Raw genomic sequence first — 17,090 nt, 5'->3', positions numbered from 1 at the left:
TGCTCCAAAAGCCATAATGAGTAAATAGGTAATGACAGAACAAGATTACAACCACACAAACACACCAAATCAACCTGCCTTTTAAAGCTCAAAGAAAATGAGCTCTGTGGACAGCTGCTCAAATAAGATCCTTTAGGAATCAGAAYAGGAATAAAATCAGGACAAAACCTGCTCAGAAAGGGCCAGCATAACAGTAAACATTCTCGGCACTTATACCGATGTACCTGCATACCATGGAGGCTATTTCRTATGATAGGATCACTTTTCTACAAGCACAGCTAGCTGATTATCAACACTATTGCCAAGCACGAATATGAAGAAATAAAAAGCAGTTATAGTCTTAGTAAACAGTATGGAAGGTGAAAAATTTCTTCCTTCCCTTAAGGAGCTACAACTCATCAAACTGTAAACTCTCAATTTGTTGTCCTGTAACATTAGGCAAAGTATCTCGAGTTGCTCTGGCATTAGGTTTGACTCTAATCTTCCCACAGCCAATCCACAAGTATTCCAGGCCAATCTGTGCCAAGCATATACTGCTGAGAGCCTCACTAATGCTATAGTTGCCATGAAATAATAGAAATAAAAGAGGTATCAATTTCAAGAAATAACATTAGACAAYAACTTTTCCAGATTTTACTCTTAGGGTAATGATTATTTTCCAGAGGGGCACCTGAACTAGATCTGCACAGTAAGACAACCACACARTTGGCTATTTTGGCACTTTTCACTAGCCTAAAAGTCACCAAATAGATAAAGAAGGATTTTACCAGAATTCAAATGCAATTTTTAAATGCTATTTTAAAATACAGAGTTTGATATGAACAGCCATCTGCTCTTGGAAAGACTATAAATGTAACAGTTCAGTAAGCTTCATAGCAACAAATGCCAAACATGAAACACAAAATTAAAAATTGTAGTGGAGCAACTCTCTTTCCATATATAGGAAATAATCCTGTAGTCTACTTCTGCATGCAGACAACGAATGAGCACTATGGAGAGGGTATTTTACTAAGAAAAAGTGTTTTGGGAAAAGCATTATGAAATCATTTATTCATTCAGTTTAGCCAAGAAGATAAATAGTTTATAATTCAACAGAGATGAATGGCTACAACATTCATTCTCTTGCCATTCTCTGCTATTTGTTTGGACGAACCTGTTCACATCACATTTGTTTTCTGAAACTTGTAATCAAATAATTAATTACTCATTGCTTTTTGTAGTAGATACTGTACCACTATAAACTGCAAAGATTATGTTTCAGAGACCTTACATTCTTTAAAAAAAAAAAAGCCCTATGCAACAGGAGAATCAAGGAGAAAAAAAAAAATGTAACCAGGCAGTTGATTTCAGTACCTGGTACAAATTCCCTCTAGTGCCTATAGACATGCACAGACTCTCCAGCTGCCTGCAAGCGTCCTTGTGAGCCAGCTAGTTAGCAGCAGGCATCAAGCTAACAGGGAAAACTTCCAGAGAGAGATACCAGGATTTCCTATTCCAAACCACGAGAACCTTGTTCTTCTCCATTAAGAAACTAGTATCTCTGCATTATGRACAACTGAACACCACTGTACTGCTTCTTTAACTCTCAATAGCACAGAGATGATTTAATGCACATACACACAGGTTTTTTTGGTTGGTTGGTTGGGTTTGTGTTTTTAAGTTTTATGGAGTTGATTCAAGTGAAAGAGAAAATTCTAAAACAACATTTCCTTCACTGTCAAATGAGCTATACATCTTTGCCCAGACTATATGCACGAGAACACATCTTGGAAGCCCGCAGTATAAATGACTGAGAGATCTGGAAACAGAATTTGACCTGAGGCTGCAATCTTTGTGCAGGGAGCAGAACAGCACTCCCTGCACTTTACAGCATTCTCATACTAACTTATTGCAGGAGGGAGTTAAACACGAATTTTCATCCTTTGTCCCATAACAAGAATTTAACAATTTTCCACAGGTAAACATGAAAACACACCTAAGCTATCAGCAAGATGATGTGTTAGATAACAACGCAATTGCATTTCACACACTCGCAACTCTCTTGACTTCTAAACAAGGTCCTAGTTTCAGGACTCTGAAGACCAGCTTTCTCCCTCCAGTAAGCAGAAATACATTTCAAGTCTAAGAAAATCTCTGCACAACTATATTAATGTTTGAAGAGAAACCTGAATGCCTAGGGTAAATCAAGGGAACAACAGAAAGAACCAAAATTCAGTGTGCACTAGAAGAAAATCTAAAAAGATTAGGAGAGCTAGTATCTCTCTAATAGCCAAACGCATTGAAAGTGGAGACCACAGATGCTCTTCTCCTGCACCAACTGGCCTGYGAGAGCAGCCTGCTTTACTGAGGACAGGGACATACACAGTCCTGCTCACTGCTCTTAGAAAACAATATGGGTAATTGCCTAAAGCAGAACAAAAGAAATCTGCTCATTACTAATTACAAGTATCTTTGGATCAGGAAATCCCTTGTTCTAGAGGTGCAATGCCTCCTCCTCCCCACATATACCCACAGTTTTTTCTTTTTTGAGGAAAAAACATCGCGAAGATTAAACGGTTCTGGTCCATCACGCTGCATTGTTTCACTGAACTACAACTTTTATTTCAAAGACAGCACCCCAGCTCCAGCCACAGTTTCAGGGTTAGAAGTGTTACAGCTAGTGTCTGTTACAGATTAGTGACACAATCTGTAAAGTTTCCTTTATTTCTTCTATTCAGTCCCCTTTGTCACCTTGATCATCCAGACAGAAATAAAGCAGATAGAAACCAAGCACATATATTACTAGTCTCACATGGAGAAGATTAACCAGTTAACAATTACATAGCACTCACACAACGCAGAGTGCTATTTAAGTACTGTCATTACTATAGGCACTCTGTTATTTTAAACTGTATCTGTACTGCACTTGGCATCACCCAGTGTCAATTTTCTCTGCTGAGTAAAGAAACCCTTCCCCCCCCCCCCCGATTTTTGCCAATGTGTTAACAAAATGTGAATAAAGAGCTCTGCAGTGCCACTGTTCATTCCTCCTGGTCTCACCAACCACTGTTTCCAGTGCCATGCCAAGCTAGTATCTGTAAAGCTATTCTCCCACAGGGCCCGAGTCAGATCGGGCTGAAAGAGTTATATGAAGCATGGAAGCACATCTCCTTCCCCTCTTCTCTCGGTGGCAAAGTGCACTGTTCAAAAGCCTCAGTTATTAAAACCAATCTGTGATCCTGTCAGACTTCCACAGATCTTCATTTCAAATCAGGCCTGAGCTTTGAGCAGACATTTTCAAAACGCAAGAATGAGTTTCAGCAAGAGCCTTCTTGGATCAAAGACAGGCTTCTCTCAATCCAGACTGGGACTACTGAACTGTGATGAATTATTAGTGCTGGCGGAAACAGCGGCACATGCATTAAACACTGTGTCACTGGAAYAGGAACCCACTTGAAGATACTGCTGTAAAACCGAGAATGAGACCGCAGATCAGCATTACCACCTTGCAAGATCATTACAGGAGGGTACAAAGATGAATCATAAACCAGAAGGGTCTCCACTTTTCTAGGTTAGATACAACTGCCAGCAGATGAACCCTAGCCTCTTAAGAGTTTATAATTTCAAACTAAACAGTCACAGYGGAGATGGACATAAAACACACAAGCTGAAAAATAAAATGACAGTAAACTACATACTAACATAATGTCTTTGACAGTGGATTTACTTAGACAAGGATGAGAAACAGGGTAAGAGAGRAGTATTTCAGTGAGGTAGAAAGAAAAAGAGCATGTACAGGATGGAGCCGAGTGGAAGAGGGAGGGAGACAGAACCGCAATAGCTCAGTTGGCTGGGTAAGCTCATTTTATGCATTCTCTTACAAGGCAACAGTCCCTCCCCAGACTACTTCCATAGTTACTCCCACTGGTCCAAGGGTCTGGCTCAATCTTCGTGGCATTTTCCCCTCAAAGCTAGATGAGGGTGAATGAAGAGGGGCAGCATCCAAGCTCTTTCCTTCCCGAATACAGTGCCTCCCTCGCATCAGGAAAAATGATCTTTTAGCGAACTGTGTACAACAGTGTAAAAACACAAATATCTAAGTCTATTGAAAAGAACTCTCCACTGTTCCAGTGTGCCAGTCGCAGACACCTGATTGGGAAAATAATCCAAATAATACAAGTCAGAGGCCATAACTCTTCATACACTTTGGTTTGATCACTTAACTACACGAAAACCACTCCAGTCACCCAGGATTCGATCTCTGTACAATATGCAAATCCTTGCATTTTAAAAGCAGACTATCAGCTAGCACCATTCCCTTCAGGAGACTTAGGTCATCTTCCACCACAGCACTACYTCCAGGACAAACAGCACCTTAGATCCAGGGAAGCCTGCAGGAAGGCAGATCTGAGTATTAGTAGTACAGCGTGGTTTGTATTGATTAACTAATGACTGCAGTATATGAAGCTTGAAAGGCAGCATTAATAACTCACTGCTGCACTGCTCTCATTTATCAGTGAATTATAGAGGGATGCAACTCTGCATCTCAATGCATCATTCCTTTCATGAATCACGGCACAGATCAACATGCACGCAGATTCTCAATGCAAAAACCCTGCTCCAAAGCAGCTTTCATCTAACAGTTGTGGAAAAGGTAGGAGAGTGAAAAGCTACTCTGCCTGGTCGTACTTTATCTCACTTTCCTTTTATTTCTTTTAATGAATACCACTGTTCTTTCCTCTATCCCTTTCATCAACAGAAGAGTCTTGCTTTGCCAAATCAGTCTGAGAGCGAATGGTGGTGCAGTTAATCTATAAATCAAACATCACCATAAATTCTACTCTTTCTCCATCCAAAACTGCAGGGCTGTAAAACAGATTACATGGGATAGCAGAGGCTGGAAGGAAATTTGTGAGCTGCAAGAAGCCCATCACTGCCGAATGGCCTTCCCCTGCCCCTCCTACCTCCCACATTCCACCCCAACAAGGCTATAAATCTCACCTGCCAAGAGTGAAGCATAAAAACAGCAAATGAGCATATACATTTAAAAAYAAGCCAACCTTACACACTTCCCCTGGAAGGCTGATGTAGACCTTGGGGAAGGGGGGAAAGGTTGCACAATCTTTTGGGGGGAAATTCCTTAAAAACCAAGAAATAGGAAAAGTAAAACTCAAAAATTCTACATGGAGCAAAATGGAAAGTCATAGCATAACAAATTCAGAGTTCTCAGCTCCCTCAAGGGCAAAAGGCAGCTGTGATTCCTGCTAATCTAGTTTTAAGGAACTCACATGCTCTCCAGGACCCAAGGCTCTATGAATCCCAATAATCAAGGCTGATAATCACATCTGATCAATCTGGTAATTAAACCACCCTGTACAATSGCCCCCTGAGGGAACATAAGGGTTAGAAGGCAATAACTGATGCAAGGGACAAATGCCCTTCCCCCTGTTGCCATACAATTCACTAACCCACATTAAACCCAGCTGCTTTCAGTGAGATTGCATCAAGCTCTCAACAAACTGCAACATATGTGAGTGTGTGTTAAAAGCAGAGGGACAGTGCACAATACCACATGGGGGAAATGGGGATAAGGACCCTGTGTCCTGCACTGAAAATGAAGGAGGAGAGATGCTGGAGAGGTAAGCTCCGTGACTGTATTAGGTCATTTGCTTTCCCCAAGATAGTTTTCCAGGGATTAATGTTTCCTATCCTGGAGGAAGGCTAGGGCAGGAGTTCTGACCAAGACAGCTGCGATGCTCCCTGAGACAATAATGAAAAGCAAAATCAGCAGTAAGATCCTCAGCACTTTGCGTATCTGCAGCTGCTTTAGTATATGCTATTAGCCACAAGTAAAGAGGGCTCCCTTATACAATCTGCTCCCAGGGGAGCAATCATGCCTTGCCTTAAATCTCCCCATTAAATCTCCCTTGAAAAACATGAGCTTTCCCTGCTGGAGAAGACATCAGTAACAGATAACTATAAATTCATTAAAATGTAGCTGTTATAAGCAAGTTCTTCCATGGACTTGTTTTCCTTGATTCCTACAGAGACACTTACCTWATCATGGGGAACCTTGCTAGAGAACTAGAGGAAAGAAGGCAAAAATGCTAAGTTTTTTTTTTTTTTTTTTTTTAACATAATGCTATGTACTTTCAAGTAAACAGTGTTAAGACTTTTACAAGACACAATTACATTTTAAAACATATATCTGGATTTCTATCTGTGACCAGTGTTTTTACCTAATCATATTTTTTTTTAATTCTTCTGGTAATTTGTCCWGAAGTCTACATAAACTACTGCTCTGGCATAAAGTGTACTATGWGACATCAAAGTCAAACAGATTAGGTACGATCCACTTTAGACACGGGAACAYTTCGGAGAGAAGACCATGTAACTTAAAAGCAAAAGCTGGCTCCCCGTTTTAATTAAGAGAAAATTAAACATCCATCATGATAAGAAAACAGAGACATTTTATAAAAAATCAATTATCATCCACAGTGTCACTCCAGTTTAACACCTGTAATTTCTGAGAGAAAGAACACAGTCTAATATTCCATTAACATTTAGAAATTGTAAATCAAATATTCTTGCTATAAGGCAACATCAGTCACAAAATATCAGAGAAAAATAACCCTGTTATCCAGTCATGTGTTACAAYGTTGACAAAACAACAGGGAGACATTACTGACTCAGAAATGTATCCATTCAAATTCACAATATTAAGATTTTTAACAACTTAGAGCTACTTTTGGTACTCCCTTGCTCCCTGCAAAGACAGGTACTCCTGCTGCTCAGGGGCAGGGGACACAAATGGTCTGACCAGCCTTAACTGCAAATGGACCACCTTTGCTAGCCGCTGAGTTTTGCCCAAAATACTTCAGGTTGCACTGTATACCACCTTATAAGGTTAGAAATTTACTTCCCAACTGTGGTTCAGTTGGCTAAATGAGCCGCATAGAGGAGCTCACGACAACAGCTCTGCGGCCTTAAGCAAATCACTTAACACTCTACCTTATAAGAAGTATTAGAATATTACTATCAGTATTAGACCACAGGACTTATTTGGCTCCTCTGCATCTATGTGATTACAACTGCTACCACAATTTAAGAAGGTAAAGCAATAAGCAATGCCCAATGCAAGAAGAGAACTTACATAATTGATATGCAAGGTCATAAATTATACCTAAAGAGCACAGACATGCACTCACACACTTCTATAGAGATGGAATGAAGCTTTGCTTGAGTATCTCAGTATTTCAAAATACACTTTTGAAATTGCAAGGGCTGAGACACATACATTCTCCAAAAATGCCATAATAACCATAAAGTATTATACTTGGCATTCAGCTTTGTTGCTTCTGTCATTATAAAAATCAGTCTTCTGTTAGCATCATTTGACAATATGCTGTATTTYAGATTTCAGCATATGAATGTATAAGGTAATTATACATAATATGTATAATTGATACAGTAAAAACTCCTACCACAAGAGATTTAATATAGGGCTGCAAAATGAAATACATTCAAATTTTTGAGAAAAYTGAAGACAGACTATGAAAAGGTTATAATTAAACTACTAATGTAAGAGGGACGTTTTATTATAATTTGAGAAACACGCAAGCAAGAGACTCAGTCTGGCAGTTCCCTGCCTGAGAAGCTTAAAAGGAAAATTTAAAAACAGCTCTAAGTTCCCGATATGTTTGATGGAAAGCACCCACACCTTCTGTATTACCTCTCAAGTCTATCACACTGAGTTTCCAGTTAAAAACAACAAAAGCGTGGTTACAACATATACTAAATGCACATGCCTGAGAAACAGAGTATCAGAAAAGATGATCAGCAAGAGGCAGTATAATCCAAAGGGGGCAGTAGGGCTGTCCTTGCAACAGCAATCATATTGGCTGAAGACAGTACTCATTCTCTTCTGCACAACAAGACATAATTAAAGATACAAATGCATTGCAACTACAGGCATAGATACATCGTTTAATGAGACTGGAAGCAGAAAAAAAGCTGTCTTTCATGACCCTCTTTCTTCCTCATCACTGGGTGACCCTCTACTACGTGAATATTTCACTTAATGCTGAAGGATTTTTTTAACCTGCATCCCCAGTGACACAGCACTGTGTAAAGAAATCATTTTGCTACAGCTTGTTCTGTTCAGCTAATGGAAAAGAAACAGTACAAGAAAGTTGTTGGCAGCAGAATTTCTCTGCAATGAAAGACACACATATTAATCAAGCAGTTGTATGATCAAGCAGCTGCTAATTTGGGTGTACAAAGAAACCATCTTCATTTGTTGAACCGCAAACATTTATTYTAACTCCAATCCCAACAGTCCCCCAAAAAACAGGTGTTGTATAAGAGGTATAAACCAAAATTCCAAAGACAGACAGAAAGAGATACAGAATAACACTTTAGTAACTACCCACCCTGACCTACAAGAGATTCCTTTTTCAGGCTATCTTTTACTCTGGTGGCTTTTCATAGTCTGAATGTATTCAGACCTCCCTGAGAAGGTAATTCAACTCTTCACCTCTTCCATAAAAAATAAACATGGAGCAATTTCTTGTAGAATCCATCTGAATAAAGTCTGGGAAGCAGCCTCATTTGGCCCAATTCCTTTCTCACTTTGCCTTCATCAGGAGGCAGAGCTGGTGGCTTCTCACTGTTCCTATTTGCTACCCTGCAAAGCAGGGCTTTGGTTACACAGTCTGGATTAAAGTAGCCTAAAATAATTTATGAGATACATGAAGAAAGAGTTATGTTTCTAACAGACAATTTTGAGGCAGAATACTACTAATATAGAGAGTGCTTGGTTTCACTATATAAATATCTCTGACAACCAAACAATAACTCTGCCTCTTATTTTAGAGCTCAACCCCAAAGTGGTAGACTTTGAAACTCTCCACACTCCTGTTATTCCCTGAGGTGCTTCTAAGATGATCACTGTCAGAGTCAAAGAGTCTATAAAAAGGATGAAGGAAGCTGGGAAATTTCCACAGAGGTGGTGCCAGAATAACATTTTAGCCATCTTTGAGTGAAGCTGGTCTGCACCACCAGAATTTCTCTGCTGAAGTCCAAGAGCTCCCCCAACAGACCTTTGGGATCACTGCAATCGTATCCAGAATATGCAGTTGCTCATGTACCTGAAAAGTTCCAGGTCTGTTCAAAATGGTGTTCAGATTTACTTCTTAAAAGCTAATGCTTGTACACAGAAGACCTTGAGAACTCATTAACAGAAGCTGTCACTGCAAAGAACAAGGAAGAAATGATTTGGGCACATAGCATACTCTAGCCTCAGGCTTAAGGGAACAGCAAGAGAGGCCTGCCAAACCAGCAATGGCATCTTGTCACAATACATCTATTTTTGTGTTACATACAGTCTGTCATCTATACAAAAAGCTTGGTCGAAGAGGAAAATGTTTTGCCAAAAACATGGCTCAACATCAAAAGCCTCATTCCCCCCCCCCCCACAGAGCACTAGGTTTACAGAACTAGTTTCTATAAAAAGTCCATACAACCAGAGAAGTGCTGGATAATAATCCAGCAAAAAGCACCTTGAAAAAAAAAATCCTGCAAGACTTAAGCTCTTTATAAGCATCAGTGGCCAAACAGTAACAACTGAAACTCCTTTGAGGCAAATATCAGGTGTTCCCCAGCATCTTCCCAAAATTCCTCCACAGGATCAGACAGGAAATCAAAGCTGCCAAGATTCAAGACACTAATGCTTATAAGAGCAGATATTTGCCAGATTTACTAAACTTCATGAAAAGTTTATCATCTTTCCACACCCCCATGAAATTTGTAAGATGCATGCAAGAAGGAAAACTGTTCAGGTCAAGCTAGAAAAACACTTAGTGTAAGAGGTTAAAAATAGGTTTCATTTACCTTTTATTGTCTAACTTTTGCTCACAAGGTAAGAGGTTTTTAAAAAAAATAAAAAATGCTATTATTTTCATGCTGTAAACAGCTTTTCTTCTCAAGATAATCTGGTCTTATTTCTACTTTTGGAAAGAGCTCCACTTCTATTCTGAGCTCAGAACAAGAAGGAAGCCAAAGACAGATGAGACAGAACTGGTAACATCTAAGCATGAAAGGAGCAGCCGGGAAACAGCCATGATCGCGTGACCCAAATTTAACCCTCAGGTTAGCTCTGCATACAGCTCTTAAAACAAACAAAAAAAATAACTCTTGCGTACTGAGGTGTCAAACAGCCATACTAAAGAGGACACTAGCTCTGCTGATGGTCACTATGGTCAAAGGAGAGTAAGTGCTTCTGCTGTGCTGGTGGCACCACCTACTGGAGAGTAGGGCCAAGAAAAAATAACTTTGAACTAACCATTCCTGAAGAAAAAAACACCCTGACAGTATCTAAAATGAAAGCATGTCACATTTCATTCCTAATCCAGAGATTTGTTTCTTGAAGTTAAATTTATTTAACATGGATAACACAAGTGATTCTATAAATCCCTCGTACACTTACCTGAAGGACAAAGAATCACGTATGCTAGAGAAATAAGATTTTCTGACATGTCGTAAACATTTAAAAATTCACATCAAGACTATGGCTGAACTTTACAGACTCAGCCCCTCCTTCCACTCCTTTTTAAGGCTGTAAAGGAACACTGTATCTATTCATTACAGCCTCTTTGCTGTTGGTAGCTTTTATATGCCCGCAGGCACTAACAGCCTAGAGATATGTAGTGTCACCAGGGACTCATATTGCAGAGAAAATGGGAAGATCTTGTCTGCAAGTGCCAGGGCACAATGACAGCAGCTCCACAGTGACATTTAAGCTTTAATTTGCACGCAAATGTCAATATTTATTAGTTGTATCAAGATCTTCAGCAAAGTTCTGAGTTACTAAGTCTCTCTGGTTATACTTTTAAACAGAAGGCTTCAGAAAATAGAATACTGGCTCAGGGTAACAATCTCCTAGCTTCCTAATTTCATCCGTATCTATTGATTTCTTCTGTGGAAAGCTATTTCAAACCAGTCTATGTACTGACAGTATTTAAAAAAATGCTTACTGTTATTCTAATAATTAACCATGAAAAAAATGACACACTGACCTATAATTTTAAGTGTGTTTATATATTTAAATGATGGAAATTTTAAAGCAACAGATGTATCCTGCCTACAGTACAATGTAGGAAAAACAGTCACTCAGTATTAAAGCGCTTTTAGAGTATCCACACAATCCCGTCACCATTTTGTCTGCCACGTTCCATCTTGTGCCTTAGTTTTCAAAAAACCACAAACATTGAGAATTCTCTCAGGTGTTTTTAATCATGATGTCAACAAGTCTCCCTAATTCTTTCTTTCTAGAAAGTCAGGAATTAGGCCTCAAAACAAGTAAGAAAGCAGAATTACTTTCAAATGTGTGTGTGGGCAGGGGGAGACAGTCCCCCACTCCCCTGTCCTGCATGCTCCTCTCATTTGGACCCATGGGAAGTCTTCTGCCAGTCTGTGTCCTGAACTGGCTCACCGGCCAGTTGCCTGATGTTGGGAGCATGCTGCTGTAGACTGGAAGTAAGCAGAATCACTGCCTTTGTAGCTAGCCTGCACTTGGATTAAATGCAACATAAAAGAGACACAGTTTCATGACAGCATAAGCTTAAGTCAGGCCCCCCCTGAAGTGGTGTCTGAGTAGAGGCAAAGTATCTATCAGTACTGTGTCACCTACCAGGATTTTGGCTCGCCAAAATGCAAGTAGTTGATACTATAAAGATCCATGTCCTCCGTATGCCAAGCAAACGTTGTCTTCCACATCCCAAAGTAGAGGTAGGGAGTGTTCACACCTTCTATGATAATACCACACTCATGTTCTACCATGTCTAAGAGGGTGTTCAGATTGCCAATATTCCATTCTTCCACATCCTGTAATTCAAAGAAAATATGTTTTGTACTGGAACATACCAGAACTTGTTGCTGCAGAGCATCCCACAACCTCTTTGAATGATAAATAACTGTTTTACTAATAAATACAAGATAAACTAAAGGTAAAATACACTTCTCTCACTAGCATATTCCATTTAGATGATGTCCTTCACATAGAGAATATCTTGGATCAACTTATCATGAACACTAGACTGAAACATGGCCAAACAGATAAAGACCTCTATATCATCTAGGTACTTCACATAAAGAATAGGAAAGAATTTCTATTGAAATACTTCAATAGAAAGACTAATGAAAAGAAAAATTCTAAGTCTGGTGGTTGGTTTTCTCTACTTTAGTAGAGAATAGAAAAGTCACACAAGTTATTACAAATCTTTAACCTTGAGATTGCCTGAGGAATAATAATTAATCATTTCTTTCCTATCCCTTTTCCCTAGTGCATTTAGTATGTATGTAAGTAACAGAGACACACGAAAGCAACATCAGCTTCAAGCTGCTTGCTGGAGTAACTGTAAGACAGTGAAATTCAAGCTCTTCATCTTGAAACTTTCTAAATCAACCTAAAAAGAAAAAAGAAAAAGAAACAAAGAGGGGGCAGGAGATAAAGGGATGTAGAAAGGAAGCAGCTGAAAAGCAAGATGAAAAGGAGTGCAGAGAGARTCTCCATTGCTACTCAGATACCTCAGTTCTTAGAGCAATATAAGTAAGTGGAGAATAGGAAATGTTCTTTTAGATGTGGCTGGTAATCCTATTATGTAACTTTTGCTTATAGGAGTTTGACGGAAACTAAAGGAAACAAATTTTATATTCAGGACATTGTAGAAGTTACTTCTACAGCTTGCATTTATGTCCACTTATGTCACCTTCCCTGATCATATCCTAGATAAGAACATGATACTCTCATCAAAGCAGCAACAACCTTTTATGCAAGTTTTATACAGACTTCTGCCAGTGGCTCCATAAGAACTCAACTAAATTGGTCTTTGTCTAATTTTTCTAGTAAGACTAAGTAAGACTATTATCACAGATTTCATTGTCATCCTGAATCCCATCCCCAATCCCCTCTGGGGAGGGATGGAAGTTTAGTCATACTTTCTTAACRAGAGAAGAATAAAGATTTAAGCTGCTGTTTCAAGGTTGCTAAATCTAATAACTCATTCTGAAGTACTACTCCTAATGAGCAAATAAAAGAAAATAAAGAAAAGTCAGTGTCCATAATACGTACATAAAAAAGTGGGACTTTTCACTTACTGAATCATATAGTGAGCCGCTGATATCAGCCCCATAAATTGGTGAGACAAATGTGAGATTCTTCCAGTACTTACGCTCCAAATCTTCAAAATCTTGATGGCGAGGAGTACAATACCTGATAAAAACACAGAAAGGGTAAGCATGTAAGTCTCAAGGAATATTCATCAGAGACTGATGAMTGACCAAAAAGCATCATGCATTTCTCAGCTTTGTGGAAGGCCTGGTTAGAATAGGCACTCCTAACTTTTAAGGAAACAGAAAGACATGAACTATAGTTTGGGGAGCAGATTCTAGGGAGCAATGCACAGTAAAAGTAGATATGCAACCACAAAAACTGATCTCCTTCTGTTTTTACAGCATCCTCCATTGCATTATCTTGAAGCAATGTACAAAATAATCAACAAATTATCTGGACTTGTTACTACACCTTAGATGTATGTTATATTCAGCACAGGAAGAAATCAAAGAAAAAAAAAAGGTGGATTAATATCATGTTGTAATGCAAGGATACAGCCAAGCACACAACTCTAGCCCTTTTGTTTCTGTTCCTGGAACTTAAGCTAGTAAACATCCTTCCTCTCTCATCTTCTAGGGCCTGTAAGCCTGAAAGGGCTCTAAAAGTAAGGTAACTATCAAAATAGACACTCAGGAGGTTACTGAAGATGCGTTTCATTTTTAATTCTACTTAGATTCACATAATTCACTGCTTTTCGAATCTTTCTTCTAAAAGTCTTAATGTGTATTGACAAAAAAAATAGCATGAGCATTTATGAGCATTTATGTGAAGTATCAGATCACCATCCCTAAGGAGGCAGGAGATTAAAYTATCACACAGGTTGCTGAACACAGGTAAAGCACTCATGTACGTGTTTTACTAGCAATATTTTAATGCTGACGCCTGATTGACAGCGTTGCTTGAGTTAAAACTCAAGACACTCCAGAGCTCTGGGAAAGTGGATCTGGAAAAAGAACACAACTGCAGCAGAGTTAACTTGTCTCAGCTAACTGAAGTGTTTTCCAATATTCTCAGTCACTTCAGAAGACATGCATGCTACCAGTATTAGCTCAGGCACTCCAAGATATGATTATTTGTATCTCAGCAATGAAATGCGTTTTCAAGAACGAACATTCACAAACTGAGAGCTCTTTTGGGGTCTCGGGACAATTTTTCAAGGATATTCTTAGCCAAAGACAAAGAATCTTTCTATACCAATTTGCAGAAAAAGATCAAAGATACTTCAAGAGCAACCAAGTTATAAACTTGTTTGAGATTCTGAACTTAAAATTTTAAGAAAAAGCTGTTTCCACCAAAATGCTTCTGATTTAACAAGGTTGGCTGCATTTTCTTTTCAGTTTTTTAGAAAGAAAGGCTTTCCACAAAACTCTCCCATTCACAACATAGTGCAACACTTAACACTAACATACTTCTCGCTATTAGCCAAACGTCGGTACTCTCCCACAGTCATCGGTTTCTTCTGTATATTATACTGGGTGAATAACCCTGATTGCCCAGTAACCACCTGCTGAATAGGAGCTGGGATAACCATATCATCTATATCATCATAGGTTTTTCGAGGTTTCCATTCCTTGGGAGGTATCACCTAGAAGAGGAGGGAAAAAACAAACAAATCTCATAGGCAGAATAGGCAAACACTTAACTTTTATTGAGAAAAACACATCTAAGCAGAAGGTATTTCACCTGCTGCTGTACGATATCAAATAACTGCACCATCTCAAATAACTAGCACGTAAGACAAGCCACCTGTTCTGAAATCACTGAAATACAGGACTCACTAACATCGTTAGAAGGGCTGGTAGCTTCTTTAAAACTAGGAAACCTCACAATCCTGTTCACATAACTGCTGTTGCTGTTTCTGTATTTGTAGGTGACACAACAGGGTTCCAAATAGCTCTTTCAACAAAGAGGGGCAGGGGATGGAGAAGAACAAAAAAAAAAAAAATCACATGGGGAACATGCCCAGAGCTCCTTCCCCACTCTTAGAGGTTGTGCAAAAAATTGCTCAGTGCTGAATCGGGAAGAAAAAGCTTTAATTTTGAAGAGAACAGCTGCAATAATTCTAGACTCAAGATCAGAGAACAATCAGTAGAACGTTCAGTGACGATGCAGAATGAAGAAAATGCATCCGCAATCTAATTTGGTATTTGGATTTACCCCCCCCCCCAAAAAGCTATGGGACTGGAAGCACAACTTATTGATTTTCATGGGCATTGTTCCTCCAGGATATGAYGAGCTCTGCTTCCATTACAAGGTTTTGAACTGCAGTCACAGTAACTACACAGAAAGATTAACTTGAAATGCTGAGATTTAGTCCTACAGGTAGTCATTTCTTTATGACATCTGGAATTCACCAGCAGCTTTTATTAAAATAATCTACCTTACTGGTCTCCCAGAATGTAATTGCTAGTACACTTGAGCAGACAAGGAAACATTTGACAGAGCGCTTTATCAGTACCCAGCTCTATTTAGAACTGTAATAAAAACAGTAATTGACCTATGTTTTAACAAAAAGTAAATATTATTTCATGCCTAACAGCTTTACCTCTGTCCTCTGCTGTGCTTTATTAAGTTCTGCTAAATACTACATGTACAACTACCTTGTCCAGACAAATGAATATCCCAGTCTGTGGTGCAACAAAACACAGCCACAGAAATAATCTTTCTATTCAGTTAGCACTCATTTTTTTGAAGCACCTTTAGGCAAAGTATTGAAATTTAAAAGGTTCACATAAAGAGTTCTCTTAATGTTTTATCAGTTTCAGTGCAAAATGAAGATGGGGACAGGAGATGGACAGAGATTTTTGACTTGGCTGGACAATTATTTTCCTTTCAAATACCTTTGATGTATTTTGGTGTATGGTGTATTCCATACCTCACACATATGGAGGATTCAAGCCAGCGTAAGGTGGTTCAGAGCATGAGAAGAGTAAAAGTTGCTACCAATTCATATGGATATAACTTAACATACATCTCTGGGTTTCTTCATCATCCAAACTTAAGTAGGCTTCAAAAACTTGACCCTTTACCCTACACTGAGGAAGCTGAAGACCTCACACCTCCAGCCACTGAGGACCACAGCTCTCTGTATTTATATCTCAGTAACATGATCAGAACCTGGAAGTACTCTTACCCCAGCTCTGGAAGCACTAGAAACATCTTTGCTTTTGCAGCTGGGATCAGGAGAAGGCTTCCTTTAAATAAAAGCTTCTTTTACTCCTATGGAAGGCCTGAAATCCCTCCCTCTTTCCTCTGTAGCTAAATCAAAACACAGAAATTACACGTCCAATTTCTAAAAGGATGCTCTGCCTCACTACATATCAGAAAACTACATCCAAGTGATATAATTTCATAGATACCTGAAGACAGACTGTCAGGAAAGTGCCCTCCAGGAAGCCTTCAATACCTACGCTAAGGCAACTCACCTTGGCAAGCCCTGCTCGGTGAGCTCCTTGGGATTCAATGAAGGCAACATACTTTCCGAAGTCCCGAAACTCCTCAAGGGTGGGACGAAAGGTCATGATCTTACAGCCAGGGTTCTGTGGACTTGGATTTTCAGACCCCATATTTCCAGTAGGGTATCAACACCTGAACAGTGAGAACAAAAAGGAAAGAAATAAAGAGAAGAACGGAGAAGAAAAGCAGGAAAAGGAAACCTTTTCTTTCCATATGCTCTAACAAATCTCATAGAAAGGCCTGAGCATGGTTTTCACTCCCCCACTAATGAGAGAGCATTTCAGGTATCCTCTAACATGGATTTGAAGGGCTTCTGACCAAAATATCACTTAGTCTATTTGTTAGTAGGGAACTCGAGAAGGGTCAAATATCAAGGAACTCCACTAAGTTTTTTAGGCACTTCACTATTGATTTTCTGYGAAAAGAGCTCAGATACCGTAACAAATGACAGAACTCACTTTTAAAACAAGTAACATCACTGGGA

The 17,090-nt window shown here is 39.2% G+C and overlaps 1 protein-coding gene across 2 annotated transcripts in view; it reads right to left on the bottom strand.

Moving 5' to 3' along the window:
• The window catches only part of KDM4B (lysine demethylase 4B), an 81,617-nt gene extending 64,881 nt beyond the window's left edge, over window positions 1-16,736 (bottom strand). For both annotated transcript variants that reach the window (XM_085312621.1, XM_085312623.1), the window contains exons 1-4: window positions 16,576-16,736; window positions 14,560-14,735; window positions 13,135-13,249; window positions 11,669-11,862 (exon numbers count right to left, since the gene is read on the bottom strand). In XM_085312621.1, coding sequence (XP_085168747.1) covers window positions 11,669-11,862; window positions 13,135-13,249; window positions 14,560-14,735; window positions 16,576-16,716 — 626 coding nt within the window. In that variant the 5' untranslated portion in view covers window positions 16,717-16,736. The remainder of the gene's footprint in view (window positions 1-11,668; window positions 11,863-13,134; window positions 13,250-14,559; window positions 14,736-16,575) is intronic.
• Between the last annotated feature and the right edge of the window lie 354 nt (window positions 16,737-17,090).

This window comes from Rhea americana, unplaced genomic scaffold (assembly GCF_003343005.1).
Source record: "Rhea americana isolate MKP2758 unplaced genomic scaffold, rheAme1 scaffold_369, whole genome shotgun sequence".
Taxonomy (NCBI): Eukaryota; Metazoa; Chordata; class Aves; order Rheiformes; family Rheidae; genus Rhea; species Rhea americana.
The sequence above is the reverse complement of the archived record's forward strand: the minus strand, read 5'-3'. Positions and strand labels throughout refer to the sequence as shown.